Below are 15,159 nucleotides of genomic sequence, written 5' to 3' on the forward strand. Positions count from 1 at the left end.
GGAGACTCTGGATGTTCGGCTGTTGAAACCCTGGCACGTTCCTCCCAGCGCCTCTGTGCTTCCAGCCATCTGCCACCTGCCTCCTCACCGGGGGGCTCTGCGTTTGCTGGGAAGGGGAAGCTTGAAAGCGCAGCACGGAGCCACCGTGCTGTCCTCAAGCTCAGCCCCAGATACTGCGCTCGGCTGTCGCCGCTCAGCAGGGCAGTGGGAAGGTGGGTGCAAAACAGGAGGAGGAAAATAGTTCCAAGCAACCTTTTGTAATGAGGTGTAGTTAAGTGTTTCACCCAACGCAAACCACGTTTGTTCCCTCCTTCCAGTCCAGCCCTGCCAAAACCCAACCTAGGCGAGCCTAGGAATTGGGGAAATTGGAATTGAAGCCCCTCCACCAGGTACCAGCCAGGTGAAACTCCAGGCGCTCATGCTCTGAAGAGATGCATCCCATGCAGCATGGGACAGTTCACAGCTGCTGGTGCACCACCACATGCCTTTGTGGAAACCACCTTATCCAGCTGCGATAGAAACTGCTGTCTGATGGGCATGGGCAGCCCCAACCTCCGCCACAGCATGAGCAGCTTTATCAGCAAAATGGGAGGAGGGAAAAGCACGTTGCTAAGCCGGGCTCAGCTACAGGAGCAGAAAATGCATTGTTTGAAAATTAGACTTTAGAACAGCTTAACTCTTAAATACACTTGCAATTAATTAAACCGTTGCGGAGCAGCACAGCTCCAGAGGAGATACAACAATATCCATTCTCCTGACTGCAAATTTTGCTACAAAATAAACAAGTTTTCCAGGCTGGGCTTGATGGTACTTAGGAAGAAGTTGGGTTGGGTTCAAAGTCATCTCAGAATCCTGGTGGGGATCAGCTGAGCCAAAAATGGTTATAACAGAGCACCTAGAGAAAATAACCTTTAGAGAAGTATTTGTACACAGCGCGTGTCTGGTTGTCTGGTAAAACCCCAACAGGTCTGACAGAGGTGCTTTTTAATAAGCTCTATTTGCATGCTTTCCAGTAATGTGAACCTTCTGGGGTTTGTTTCTTTTTATTGCCTTATTAAAATATGTTTCCAGGATACTCAAACAACATTTTCCCAGCCATTTTTATGCATAATTACATTTTCTTCCCTGTGCTAATTTTCTTCCTGTAAACATGCCCTCTGGACCAAGCAGCGCCTCGATCACAATAAAGCAACTCTTTTCATGTCAGTGTGATGAAGAACAGAATTTGATCCGTCAAGGGGCAATACTTCATCTCTCACCCTCCGCCTCTGAAGCTCAGAACATTCTGCAGCGGCTACTGAATTTCAGCAGGTAAACACTGTCCTCCAGAAAACGAGGAGATGGTGCTGACGTTCCTGCATCCAAATGAAATGGAGGACTGGGAATATTTCTTCTGGCACAAGAGGAACAATGGATAAAGAAGAGCTACTGCAGCTGAACGCCCTGACCCCACCTGGATCTGAGCTACAGCCAAGAACAGGCAAAAACCAGTAACTGCTTAAAAACACGCAACGGGCAAGTGGTGCAAAGCCACACTGAAAGCGAAGGGATGCCAGCTCTGCTGGGACCGAGACTCTCTTGGCAGGCTGCTCTTGCCAGTGATTTCTATCTGGAATAATATATTGAGGGATGGTTTCCATATCACCGTCCATATGTTCGCTCGTAGTAGCCATAGCAAAGACGTTACTTCATGTGCTTTATAGGGAATATTCTCCTGCGAGCGGCGTAGCCTGCAACCCCTCCTGTTGTGAAGTGCAGCTCGTCCCTGACCTCCCCAAATTCCTTCCAACCAACACTTCCCCGATTCTGTGATCCTTCGTCTTTTCCTGTGGCAGGGCCTTGGCCCGACAGCTGCTGGGTTTGTAAGTTATTTCCCTGGCTTGGACTGACTCCGAGCCAAAGGAAATAAAGCTGGCACATCCTCCAGCTTGCTGCACTGCAGTATATCCCCCACGGGGCCTGTAGAAAGGTTGTAGAGTAGGAGCTAAAGTGGCTCTGTCCCCATTCCCTGCAGCCCACTGGGTGCCAGGGCTGCAGCAGGGCCAGGACAGTGACAGACACAGACCCCAAAGTCAAAAACGAGACCTGGAGAGGAACCGCGCGTGTCTAAACTACGATTCCTTGATCATTTTCCTCCTGACACGACACAACTCTACCTCTTCCCTCTTCCAGGCATGGCCAAAAGCCTCCACTGAGGAAGCTGTTTAGGCGAAACAAAAAAACAAAACAGATCCAGCCCGTATTATTTCTTGCTCACACTTCGAGACCCAGTATGTATTCTCCGATGCCCAAGAAGGAGATGAGATTCAGCCTGCTGGGTTTTAATTCTTTATTTTAAAATGTTTTCACGAGTAGCAAAAGTTTGGTTTTTGAGGAGGAAAAAGCCACAGACTTATCGACTATTTTCAGAATGGCTATAAAACACATAGACTTTTCCAAAGACTTGTATCAGGATAGAAAGTAATATAAATATATATGTATATATATAAAAATAAATGATTTGGTATGAACAGATTCAACTAGGACAATTTCAGTGAGGGAATGAAACAAAATGGAAAAAAAAAAGTAACATCACAATTTTGTAAATCCCTTTTTTAAAGGTGTTCACAATTTTGACCTTCCACTGAGCGTGAAAGAGGGGAGAAAAACCACAACTGCTACTGAAACGTGTTTACAATAACTAGATTTTAGATCATTCATAGATGTCACACTTCATCAAGTCACCATGACAAGACAGCTATGAAAATGTCAGAAGTGCATAAACTCTGGTTTTTACATAGAAGAGGATACATATTTAAAGCACATATTTTATGTTTTAAGGCTGTTATCTCACCCCAAAATAATTATTTTGGCCTACAAGACGATTGTAACTGTTCCCAATAAAGCAACAGTCCGGCAACAGAAATACTTGCCCGGCATCCAAGCCAGGTGGACAGAAGGGCCAGGGACGATTGCAAGACCCTGCTGAAGCACTGACATCTTTCACAGTTATTTGGAATATCGGATTTACCTACTGGAAGTCAGAAGGTTTAGAAATTCAGCTCTTGTTTTTGCTTTCCCTTGCAGAAGCAGCACTTTCCCTGTGATCACCAGATCATCTGCTACAAACATCATTATTTTCGCTATTATTTTCTCCTCATTTGCAACATCCCAAGTCCCAAACCACGCATCAGGACTGGCGCACGAGACACCGCACGAGCTTCAATCTGCTGAAATTCTATTTTCGCAAAAGCCTCCTTAGAAGGCGGCACAAGAAAACCTACTCCTCTCCTCTCCATCCCGGAGCCCGGCTGTGACAGCAGGTCGTGGCGCAGCTGGTCCATCCCTGGTCTCCTCCATCCCACCCAGCGGGCAGGATCCCTCGCAGGGCCCAGCACGGGCCACTGCCTCCCTCTAGCGTCTGCAGCGCGGCTCCCGGGCCGGTGCTCCCCCTAATTAGTTACCAGAGGCCTTTCAGCTCTGGAAACAAGAGGAATCTGGTTTGGTCCTTTGAGTAATGACCCATAATTAATGTTTATAGACACTCCAGAGTATGAGAATTCACCGAGCCCCAGGAGCGCCTGGGGATCAAGCAGCCTCTAGAAACACTTACATAATTAACATTTAACGATTATGCAGAAACTCGGAGGCAAGCAGCTGTCTCTGCTTCTGCAGGAGAGGCCTGAGGGCAACAGGATACAAAGATGAACTACTTAGAAACCCATCATCAGCGTAACTTTCCTCCTCCTGTGCTCACAGACTTCTCACTTGTTCTAGCAAGACAGAAAGATGCAAATGTCCCCTCGGCACGATGGCAGCAGTTAATATTTGTAGGAGGGACTGAAAAACACCCAGCTTGTGGCCATATCCAAAAACGGCCCCTGACGCTAACCTGAGGTGCACAAAAAAGCTTCACCGTGTTCAGGTCAGGGGCCGCTCTTGGCCAGGAGGAACCAGCAGCAGCTCACGGGCAGGACTTGGCAGCAGCCCCTGACAAGGATAGGGTGGGCAAGGGAAAGGCAGGAGCACACATTTCTATCCGCACCTCAGCCTGGTAATGCTTTAAATCCTAAATAAAAAAAAAAAAAATCACATCCAGATGTAACCTTAAAAATGTAAACTAGTAAAACATTAAGGCGTAAAATCAACATGAGTCAGCGGCTGAAGTAACGAACGAAGTGGCAGAGTTCAAGCAATTGCAGATACATAAACGAGATTCTTCTCTTCCAAATTTAGAAAGTAAACACTTACTGTAAATCTGTTTAATAGACCAAGGGGTTGCTTTAAAATGCTGCTTTGGGCAGAAGCACTGAGAACTGAGGAGACCCAGCAGTCACTCTGCAGGACTCAAGGCTGAGTCTAACAAGCAGAGAAATATCAATGTTGCTCCTAGCCTTAGTCACAGAAATATATCAATGATCATGGGGGTTAATTAAAATATGCTCTTTCCCATTAATGCAACATTGGCCTATATATTTTAAAGAGCCCAACTGATAATTTAATACACTCTTTATTCAATATTTATCCCTGTACCTTTGAAGCATCCCAAAAGCTGATGTGTTTTGGAAGATTCTTAAAGGTGAAAGAGTTTAAGACCTGGACCCACTGAGGTGCACAGGTCTGTTCAAGTCAATAAGCAACAGCATCCCACACTTCATGTAGTAAGGAGTTGCGCTGAAAATATGTATTTTAAGACTGAATTTCTAGTAAAGGAAGACTATTTTAAACATTGTATAAGATCTGGGAATATAAAATGCTAGTAGAAGGTCACTTAAGCAAACGTCACCTGAACAGAGATGACCAACATGGTACACGGGTGTGTCCTTCCTTACAGTTCTGGCTTTCAATGAGCAAAAAAGAACCACTTTGGGCAAATCTGAGGGACTGCCTCAGAAAATATAAGTGACAAGGGATTCACTCTGTAAATGAACATGGGTCAGGAATATTGTGATACAATTTGAGGAGGAAAACATCCACAGAAAATAAACCAAGCTCAGTAATTCTGCATTAGTTATAACCTCAGCGCCTGCAGATCACCAGGCAGCCATGGGATTTCACTGGAATTTTAAAAAAACCACCAAGCCTAGATGTTACTGTAGCCATGAAACAGCTTTTAAAATAATAGGAAATATGTAGGAAAGCCTGCAGTTTGAGGCTCTGAGGTCATATTAAATGCTTACAATAGAGCCTTCTTGTATTAGACAGTCTTTACACGTAGATTTTCTATGTTTTCAGTGGAAGTGCTTCCTACACAAAACGCTGGATGCTGTTGCTTGCCGACTTGAACAGGAACATCCACACAGTTGCTTTATAGCAATAGTTATAAAAAAGTGCTAGAGAAAATTCTTTGCTCTTGGTCGCAGGCTCCAAACACTGATTGCAAGGATCCAGGTTCTGAAGTGGTAGAAGACCCTGCGTGAACGATACCATGGTCCAAAGGCACAGCCGGGGTAGATTACAGAAGAGCACCTCGCTCTCACCACTGCATCACGGCAGCATGAGGGATTTTGCCAGTCTCGTCCAGAACCACTTTTTGGTGCATGGATTGGTGTAATCGCAAATTGTAATGAACCGTAAGATACTTGGAAACTCGTTCTTCATGGTTTTGCACTTGACTGGAATTAGCCGTTTGAGACGAGCGCCTGAAAGACAGGTCACACAGGCAGGGGATTACACAGAGCCAGTCAGATCCCGTATCCATTTTCTCCCCACAGGGCACACACACCACAAGAACCAGGTTTGCTCCCGATTTTGTGTCATCTCGTTATAATTCCACTAGCTGTCACCCTGGAAAGGAAGTTTCTGAATCCCAAACCCTCTGCTGAGGACATTTCACTCCACTACGTAGCAGGGCCCCATCTCGGATGCGCAGGGCAGCTTGCGCTGATGGGAGTGATGAAGGCCTCGTCAACTGCAGACATAAAAGAACAGAGCAGTTTCTTGTGGAACGCAAATAGGTGTGTACAGTCCTGACTACTTCCAGGTGTACGTGAAGAGAAAAGTGAGAGACTAAGCTGCTGCTAGATGGTCGGCTGTGCTGGGTTATCTCCAGTTCTTTTTCTTCCTACCCTGATTTACTCAGATAGGCTGCAGACATTGCCCAACAAGGGGCTGTGAGGAATCACTGTGCTAACATGAACTGCTTTTCTGAGGCAGGCACAAGATGAGACAACTCTCCCCGTGATTGCTACTGCTTGAGGGAGCAGCTCTTCTGAAGAAGAACCTCTCCCCTTTTAATTCTCCACAGGGACACCTGCTACCACCTAAACCATGCTGCCCAGTGCAAGTGATGACGCTGAGACCAGGATGAGGCAAGAAACCAAGATTCCGTAACTGCAGCAGATGCTTAAGTAATCTGTGGAGCTCCCAGGACTTGCCGCCAAACCCTTCTGTGCATTAGTTACCCCACGCAAATGGGTAACTGAGATTTACAGGCCTGTATTTACAGGCATCTTTTTAATGGTAGAGCTCAGGTCATTACAGATGGACGAGCATCTCTTTTCCTGTTATTCTAACGAAAGGTATGATGCCAACAAAAAACTGGTGAAGAACTAAAAAGACTTTGCTACAAATCTTGATGATTAGGGGCTGATGCAATGTGCTAGAGATACTAAATGGATTAACGGCCATTGTATGAAATTACTGTGTCAAGGAAGATGGAACTAATTCCTAACTCTCCCACTGGCTTCCAGTTTAACCTCTGGCATGTCACTTAAAAACCATGTCAGAGACCTCATCTAGAAAAGAGACTTTACATGCAGACACTCCTACTGGTATTACATACCCGCTACACTGTTAGGCTGTGCTGCGCTCACTCCCCAGCAACATATACAAGTGTAGAATAACTAGTGGGTAGAGAAAAGCAATCTGAACAGACTTGACAGAAGGAAATGGAAGGCTTTTCAATTCAGAACAAAATATGTAACAGATTTTTCCAATCCAAGGTGAACATTCCTTCCACATTTTGTTTACCTATCCACAATACTCAAGGATCTCTGCAAAAAGCTCCGTGTTCATTACCTGCTACCCTACCCCCAGCATTTACTCACACCCTAATTTTATTATAATACTTTTCTCTTTAGTAGCATATTTCCTGCATGGATCTTGAAGCACCTCATGAGCCTGACATGCAGCAACATCTCTGAAGCAGGCAGCGTTAGCCCACTTGACAGCTGGAGCACTGAAGCGCAGAAAGCTAAGCTTCTCGCTTGCGGTCCTGCAGAAGGTCAATGGCAGGGCAAGGAACCAAGTCCCAGCCCTGCCAGCACAACAAAATTATAAAGCCACTGTTAAGTTTTCATGGCTGCTTCTAACAGGGATAAATCTCTGTTTGCTTAGTGAAGGGCGTTACACCCAGGGCAAGCTCTGTGCCAGGGTGGACCTTCACACACATGAAACAGGTCAGTGGTCAGAACCCAGGTTTGAGTTGCCAGTTCTGTAATTATCAGTTATTTCTCACCCATATTTATCTAATCTGTTTAAACACATCTGGAACTACCCTTCATTCTGCATTTGTGCAGTGCCCAATAGTACAGCACTGATCTCAGCTGGAGATGTTACTGTAATAAAAATTATAACGTTGATATGCAGTTTTAAACAGGGTATTTGTGAGAACTTACCTGGGGAAAGACTAAGAGCAAATTTGGTCTGAAAATCACATTCATCACTTTCCAGGTAATCATCTGAAATGACGACCACCATCCTCCGACACCTGAAGTTAAAGCAGTCAGGGGAGAAAAAAATAACACGTCAACAGGGATGCTCCTCATTCTCACTGGCAGAAGTCGGTACTCCTCTGAATTCTTGGTGGAGAAAGGAACCCACCAGCTGGGTTCCAGCAGGAATTAACTACAGAGCAAGGACTACTACAGACAGCTAGCTACGTTACACACATAAACCTGATTACAGCTACGTGCTACTAAAAACAAAGAAATAGCAAAGTCCGGATTGTCTGCACAATCTTTATTTCATCCTCTGTCTATATATTACATGCAATGCCATCTGAATTATCTGCCTGCATGCTGCCTTTATTGACTGAGCATAACCAGTACTTTTTAATATTAGAATGAACTGGACAGAGCTTTATTGTACTCAAATTACTGTGAATTTACCCAATTTCATAAATTTGAGCTTTATTCTCCAATTTGTTGCTTACTTTCATTCGAGGTGCCTGGTTGTAACACATATGGCTCTCTACGTACGACAGCCGGGACAGTGAGGGCTTGTGAGGGTCTCTGGTAACACCAAGCCACCTCCCTCTGAAAGGCTGGTAAGTTTAAAACCCAAACCCCTGCCATGGGATTTCTCACTGGGCCTAATTCGGCAGGATTGTGAAAGAAAGTTGCTCCAAGGGCCAGTACTTCTTTCTCTTCACACTAGAAAGCATCTTCTCTAGGTATGTCTCTATCTGGGGAGTTGCTTTTATGTCCCACAGCTCCCACCACACCTGTGTCCCACAGAGGTTTGAAGGACCCTTGAGGTCAGTGCCAATACCAGCGCTGTCCCCTCGCACTCCTCACTGCGGGGTGCAGCTGTCTCAGCCTGGAGCTGTGTTCATTTCCCAGTCACCTCCAAAGATGCGACTGCAGGATATGCCAGCCACGAGAAAAGGGATCAAGCAGCACCACTATAATGGCATCTTCCTTGTGAACACAACGAAGCGACATGTTTGGGAATGTTCGAGTCTTCCTTCTTGAGCCAAGAGCATAAACCAAACCTCATAAAGACATCCTTGTGGATTTTTACTGCCTCGCTGGCACAACACTGCAGACATCATGGTAAAACGAACATAACGTTCCCTTACACCCAGCTGTCCCAAGCAGCCACGGTTCACTTACCTCTTTTCTATAAGTTCTCCGCTGATGGACCACACACACGTTCCTGGCAACACATCCCGATCAAATACACAGAGTTTCAGTTTGAACTCCGTTTGTTCCAGCTCCCTGATCATCTCCTGGACAAACTGAAGGTCTTTCTGACAGTAGCAGATGAAGGCATCAAACATCTCTGTTCCACTCCCTGAAACCATTAAAAATGTAGCTGTCATCTTCTACTATAAATGAAGTTAACTCCTGTAGTGAACTTTCACTGGCTCCTACAGACTTTGACTCAGAATCAGTAGCTTTGACAGACAAGCTCTGGCCAAACTCGTGAAGGTAATTTAACATTTTAGCAGATCAGGTACCCTTCAGCCAGACTCCTGTCCAAACCAGGGCTGGCAGGAGGTAACACGTCTGTGCCTTGACCACTTTGTTTCAGAGTGCAGGCTATTCGCATCAACCCACATTCGCTGGCAGTGGTTAGGGAAGGGTTGCTGAGATGCAGACATGCAAAATCTGCAGAGGCAATAGCATCCAGGCACAGGGAAGACGGCGAGACAGAGTCTGGGAAAAGCTGGAGGGAGCAGAGTGCCCTGGAGGATGCAACTCAGAACCCCGATGCTCTGGGACTTCACTGGGAGTTACGCATCTAAAGCACCCTTGTGGCTTGGGGTCCCAGTTCTCCAGTTCAGGTCACAGAGATATAAACTTCCCAAGCAAAACTTTCCTGCGGGCCCTTCATCCAGCAATGTCCTGAGATTTGCTGTCTACTGAGCTACAAGGTAGGCTCTGAAATTTGGAACCTGCCATTTTTATGGCAAAGATGTCAAACTTGGGTACCTGAACTCATATCCTAAGTAAATGGCCCTGTTTTCCAAACATGTTAATGGCTGGCAGTGCTCATTTATTTAGCACTTATCCAAATATTAAAATACTACATTTTAAGGGCAACGTTTCTCGTAATTAAGTGCCTTAATACTGCTGGATAGTTTCCCACTGTGGGTTGGTTTTTTTCCGTATCAATGTCACTACATCTATTTTCAAGTTTTTATTCCAGTTAAAGCCTACCACAGTGAAAAAATAGGTCAGGCTCTAAAAGCTGCTGAGAAAAGTATCAACCCGGCAGGTGGATTCAGCCCAAGAAACATCCAGTCAGGCAGAAGGGTAACTGGCTGCCAGGTCCATCAAAATGAGGGTGCTGCTTTAGGGGCACAGCGCTAACTTAGGCATAAGGCAAAGCTGCCGTGTACAAACACTGGCACATCGGTCGGCTCTATGGACATTTGGGGAGGGTTAACGATGTCCCCACGTACAGCAGAGGTGGCCACCCGAAGTCGGGCTGGCCAGAGAAGCATCTGAAGAGCTAAGATGGCACAGCTCCATTCAGCCTCGGCCGCTGCTCCGCCTGTCACAGAACTCTACAGGACGCCTGCGTCCTCAGCCCACAGCTGCACACGCGGCCCAGCATGCCCATGTACGGCTGCGTGGGCAGCCCGGCATGGTTAGAAATGCAGAAGACTGCACATGCAGCCCAGCACGCAGTTGCACACACACACGCAGAGCTGCAGGTGCAGCCCAGCAAGCACACACACAGAGAACTGTGTTTCCTCTCTCCCCCCACTTCACACCCCGCTGTATGTCAAACCCTGCTTCCTTTTTATTCAAGGTGGTTAAATCTGCTGAAGACAGAGCAGCATAGCCGAGGCAATCGGCTCTGACATCCTTCCCCCCTGACTCCAGCCCACAGAGTTTTTCTGCCCTGTGCCATGCTGTGCTAAGGGACACATTGCTGGGAATTCTCCTCCCATGTGTGTGTCTGTGCCAGGCTGTTTCTGGGTATGGCACTCCCTAGGATTGCTTTTCCTCTCTGCCCTAGAGAATAGGAAAAATGAAAATGCCTGCAGACTACCAGCTAAAGCATTCTGGCTATGAACAGTCACAAAGAGTAATGAAAGCAAACAGGTTTTCTGTGCTTCTCGTGGGGATCTGCTACAGCTGAAGGCAATTCCAACAGGAGGTACGAAATCATGGGCGCTTACCGTACGGATCATCCCTGGTGGTGATGCCCATCAGTTCTGACGTCTTCGGCACGCTGCTGTCTACTGCTGGCACTTGAAGCGGCTGGTCGGCCTGTTCCTGCTTCCTTTGTAGGTACTTCTTACAGTCCTCCTCTGCAAAAACACACAACCAATGCGAGAGGCTCCTGTGACGGCGGTTTTACACTGCTGGAGTTCTTCAGAAGAGGAATAGCTATTTCATGGATCAGGGATGTCAGAGGGAAAACCCCTGTCTGGTCTTTGATACCTGTTTATGGACCTGATGTCCTGGAATTTCTCTCACCTCTTTCTGAACCTCTTGGTGGTGCCTCCACCACCTCCTGTAACAACTAATTCCTGAAGCTCACTCTTGCGGTGTAAAGAAGTACTTCCTTTTATTTGTTTTAAACCAATCTCCTCATGTTACCCTTAGTTAAACGGCATGTATCATGTGTGTAACAGGTCTCAAGTCTACTGCCTGCTTTGTTATGCAATTTGGAGTAATTAATATCATCAAATAATTGGGGGGGGGATTCTCAATTAGAAGTCTTTTACTAATAACACATTTTTACACACATTAGCTGATTCACACCACCACCAGCCTTCGTCAGACAGAACTGCAGGTGACGGTGCGTACACACCTCACCACATACAGGAGGACTATGTAAAATTCTAGCGAGCCCCTGAAATGGGCTTTATATTGTACAACAACTAGTGGAGATGCTCCGTCGCTCAGGCAGAGCCGGTGTACACGTCCCCTCTGGGGTAAGGGCAAGCAAGCCTGTCACATTCGCTGCTGCGAACTTCCCGAACAAGACAGGGACGGACAGAGATCTATTATGAACAGATTTTGTTTAAAAATGAAAGATAAATCTAAATGTAAAGTCTTTGGAGAAGTGACAAGAAACCCTGCAGCCTCTGCCACTCTGTGATATGCAATTACAGAAGAACTTGAAAGTAAAAGGAGATTTGAAACCAGGAATTAACAAAAAGATGAAACTCTCCGGAGCCTTCTCCTTCCCTTAAAGAAAACACAAACACAAGTATCAATCAGAGAAGGACGGGTCGCTCAGGGTCAGGCTGGCACACCTGCAGAGGCCCCTGGTACAACAGCAGCAGCAGAGTAAAGGATCTCCTGGACGTGCACGATGCGGGTAAGATGCCTTCGTGTGGGCAGCCCAATCGTGCCCCAGTTCCGCACCTCCCGTGATGAAAGCGCAGACCGCGGAAACCTCAGTACTGATGTTTGCTGATTCTGAGCTGAATCCCACTGCAAGAGTCCTAATGGCATAAACAAAGATGCCCTTGGCATCAGGAAATACCACGCATAAGAGCGCACACAACTGCCCATTTCCTTTCCTCTTACGAGTGTAAATACTTCCAACTTCTGCAAGAGCTCAGAACGATAGAATCATAGAATCGTTTTGGTGGGAAAAGACCTTTAAAATCATCAAGTCCAACAGTTAACCTACCAACAGGTCACAGCTCCTGGCTGCAATCCTCAGCCAAAACCAATAAAATACAGGAATGGCCACGCTGGGTCAGGCTGAGGGCCCATCGACCCTAGCATCCTGTCTCCAGCAGTGGTGAAAAACAGATGCCTAGGGGAGAACATAAGAATAAAAGAAGCATACAGTGATATTTTTCTAAAATAATCTTTTAGGTGTAATCTACAATCCATTTTTATAATCTGTCTTTTGAACAATTTGCACTTAAGGAACTTCCTGAGTCAGAGCTAATACTTATGTGTTGAATAGCCCTCAGTGGGTTTTTCTTCCAAGAATTTATCTGTCTCCTCTTATCAGTGTGACCCACTGCCCGGCTAAACATGTGATTTTCCTGCAGCCTGCGTTCCTCCCAGTCATTCAGGCTCTGACAAAGACTGTCCACCATACTACCTTCCAGCTCCTGAATTCAGGGTCGGAAGAAGCCCAGGTGATGCCCAACATTTTTGTGAAGCCCCAATGCTCTCGCACAGCCAGAAGCTTCAGCTATTTGTTACGACCCTCTGCTCAGTGGATCACGAAGCGCACTGATTTTTTTGTCTTTCCCAAAGCCAAGTCTTCAGAGTTTGTTCTTGAGTAGGAAGAACCACAGGAGTATGGGAAAGTCCTCCATTGCTTCTTGGTCAGGCTCCCTACATAGATGAATTTCTACATCTTCATTTATCTCCGTGAGTAACAGGAAACGAGATTTATTATTTCTTCATCGCTAACCCAGTAAACTATACTATACAGCACAGGACTTCAGTGGAGTCTCTGGCCTTGGAAATCCTTCAGCAATGCATTTCCCCTTCTGATGACAGTTCTTACAGTTGGTTTCCCTTTGGATTTCTGTGATCATGAAGAATATGAAGAGTCTATAAAGAACAAGTTATCAAAACAGCACTGGGACCTCCATATTTACTGCTTTTTGCTGACCCTATCTCAATTTCTTTTCGGTTTGCAAGGAAATGATTTTATCCTTCCATTATCCAGTTCCACACATCCCTCATCTCTCCCTGCAAATACCTTCCCATCACACCAGATCCACACATTGTAATTTTCATACTGTCCCATGTCTGTGCAAGCAGTCTCCTGGCTGACCTGGCCCAAAGCATCCTTTGACACACAGAAACCTTATTATTGAAGGTTTTGGCTCCAGATAACTTTGCAGGGCTTATGGTTAGCAGAAATACTGTATGCTTCTCCCTTCTCTCCTGGAAGCTATGTGAGGCTCCTATGACAGCACCGAGGAGGTCACTCCACAGTCAGGGAAGGGTCTTTCTGCTTGCGTGCCATTTTGTTCTTAACATGACCTCCCCGGACAGAGCAGCAAACCCCAACACAAACAGCATCCCCTCCCTCGCAGGCATCAAGGAAACATCGAGCTTAGCTGGGCCCGGCTGTCGCAGAGGGCGGCAAAAGCCACACGCAGCGTCCCCAAACGAAACCCGGGCCCAGGCAAAGACACGGCCCCTCCAGCCCGGCCCGCAGAGGGGCGGCCCGGCTCAGCCCCGCTCCCGCATGAGCGCGGCCTACGGACACCCCCGGGCTGGGACAGGCCCCCGAAGGCACCGCTCCGGCCTCGCTACAGCCGCCGGCCTGCCCGTCCCTCACGCAGGGCTCCCCCCTCCCCGTTCCAGGGCCGGGGGCGCGGGTCGGAGCCGGGCGGGCCCCCGCGGCCGCCCTGAGGGAAGGGGCCGCCCGGGAAGGGGCGGGGGGTGCCGCCGTGCCTCACCCACGCTGTCGGCCAGGTCGAGGAGGACGTCGTGGCGGCCCAGGCGGCGCAGGATGTCGAGGAGGCGGCCGACGGTGGCGCCGCCGGGGCAGCGGCACTGCCAGTCCTCCAGCAGGGCGGCGGTGGGGTCGGGCCGCGCCTCCAGCCGCCGGATCTCCAGGTACTCGCAGCCCAGCTCCTCCGCCAGCGCCGTCCAGTCGGCGGCCGCCGCCACCCGCGGGTTGAGGTAGAGGCCGAGGCGGCGCCGCACGCCGTAGTTGAGCGCTACCATGGGCACGGCGTGGAGGTTGAGCGGCGTCGGGGCAGAGCCGGGGCCGGGATCGGGGCCCACCGGCACCGTAGCCATGGTCGCGCCGCTCTCGCAACTTCCCCCGGGCAGCTCCGCGGCTCTTTCGCTTCCCGCCTCGCCCCGCCTCGCCGCCGCATGCCTCCGCCTTCTCCCGGCCGCCGCCGCCGGGCTCTGCCCGCCCTCCCCGCCGTGGGGAGCGGTGCAGCAGCCGGGGCGCACGGGGCAGGGCTTTTCCCGCCGCCCGGCTTGAGGCCCGGCTGTCTCTCCAGGAGGCGAACAGCGTCCTGCGCTCCGGCTCCGCTCCTTCCTTAACGGAGCCGTGGGGCTGCCCCGGAGGGAACACGCGGGACCCGTGGTGTGGGTGGGGGGAGACGCTTCAGGGAACAGCGCTGTCCCGCCATAGTCATCCCGTGATGGCTACGTTCCTGTCCAGCCCCCTAATACAACAAACGGTGGGATTATTAACGTGGCCCCAACAGGGCGTGTTCAAAATCACTTGATTTGTCTCCTTCTGTTAGAAGGAGTTTGTGTTCCATGTCAGTTCTTTTCTCAGTCCTGAACCTATCACTTACACCGGGTAAGTGTTCAAAGAGCTTTAACAGAATTATGGTAGTGTTCTTTATGAAGGAGGCCCACATGGATCCCTAGTGGTAATAAATCCAGTCCCATCTACTGAGGGAGGGCTGCTTTTGGGATGGGGGAGTTCAAACCTGGGCTCCCTGTTGGGTGACAGTGTTCCACAGCAGCACACATATGGCTATCTCCAAATTCCCAAACTCTTCCAGCAAGGAAGGTTTGATCAGAGGGCTGGAGCACC

At 48.3% G+C, this 15,159-nt stretch overlaps 1 protein-coding gene across 2 annotated transcripts; it reads right to left on the reverse strand.

Annotated features, from left to right (window-relative positions):
- Nucleotides 1-2,315: 2,315 nt before the first annotated feature.
- MYD88 (MYD88 innate immune signal transduction adaptor) lies at nt 2,316-14,924 on the reverse strand. 2 transcript variants are annotated; one of them, XM_054816731.1, is made up of 5 exons: nt 14,054-14,924; nt 10,838-10,969; nt 8,817-8,997; nt 7,599-7,690; nt 2,316-5,890 (listed from the first exon to the last, which is right to left on the reverse strand). In XM_054816731.1, exons 1-5 carry the CDS (start codon nt 14,397-14,399, stop codon nt 5,820-5,822), a joined length of 822 nt encoding a protein of 273 aa, XP_054672706.1. In that variant the 5' UTR covers nt 14,400-14,924; the 3' UTR covers nt 2,316-5,819. The 2 variants fall into 2 exon arrangements, with proteins under 2 accessions (XP_054672706.1, XP_054672705.1); XM_054816730.1 differs by having other exon boundaries at nt 2,316-5,621; nt 14,054-14,910.
- Nucleotides 14,925-15,159: the final 235 nt, after the last annotated feature.

This window comes from Grus americana, chromosome 2, assembly GCF_028858705.1.
Source record: "Grus americana isolate bGruAme1 chromosome 2, bGruAme1.mat, whole genome shotgun sequence".
Classification (NCBI taxonomy): Eukaryota; Metazoa; Chordata; class Aves; order Gruiformes; family Gruidae; genus Grus; species Grus americana.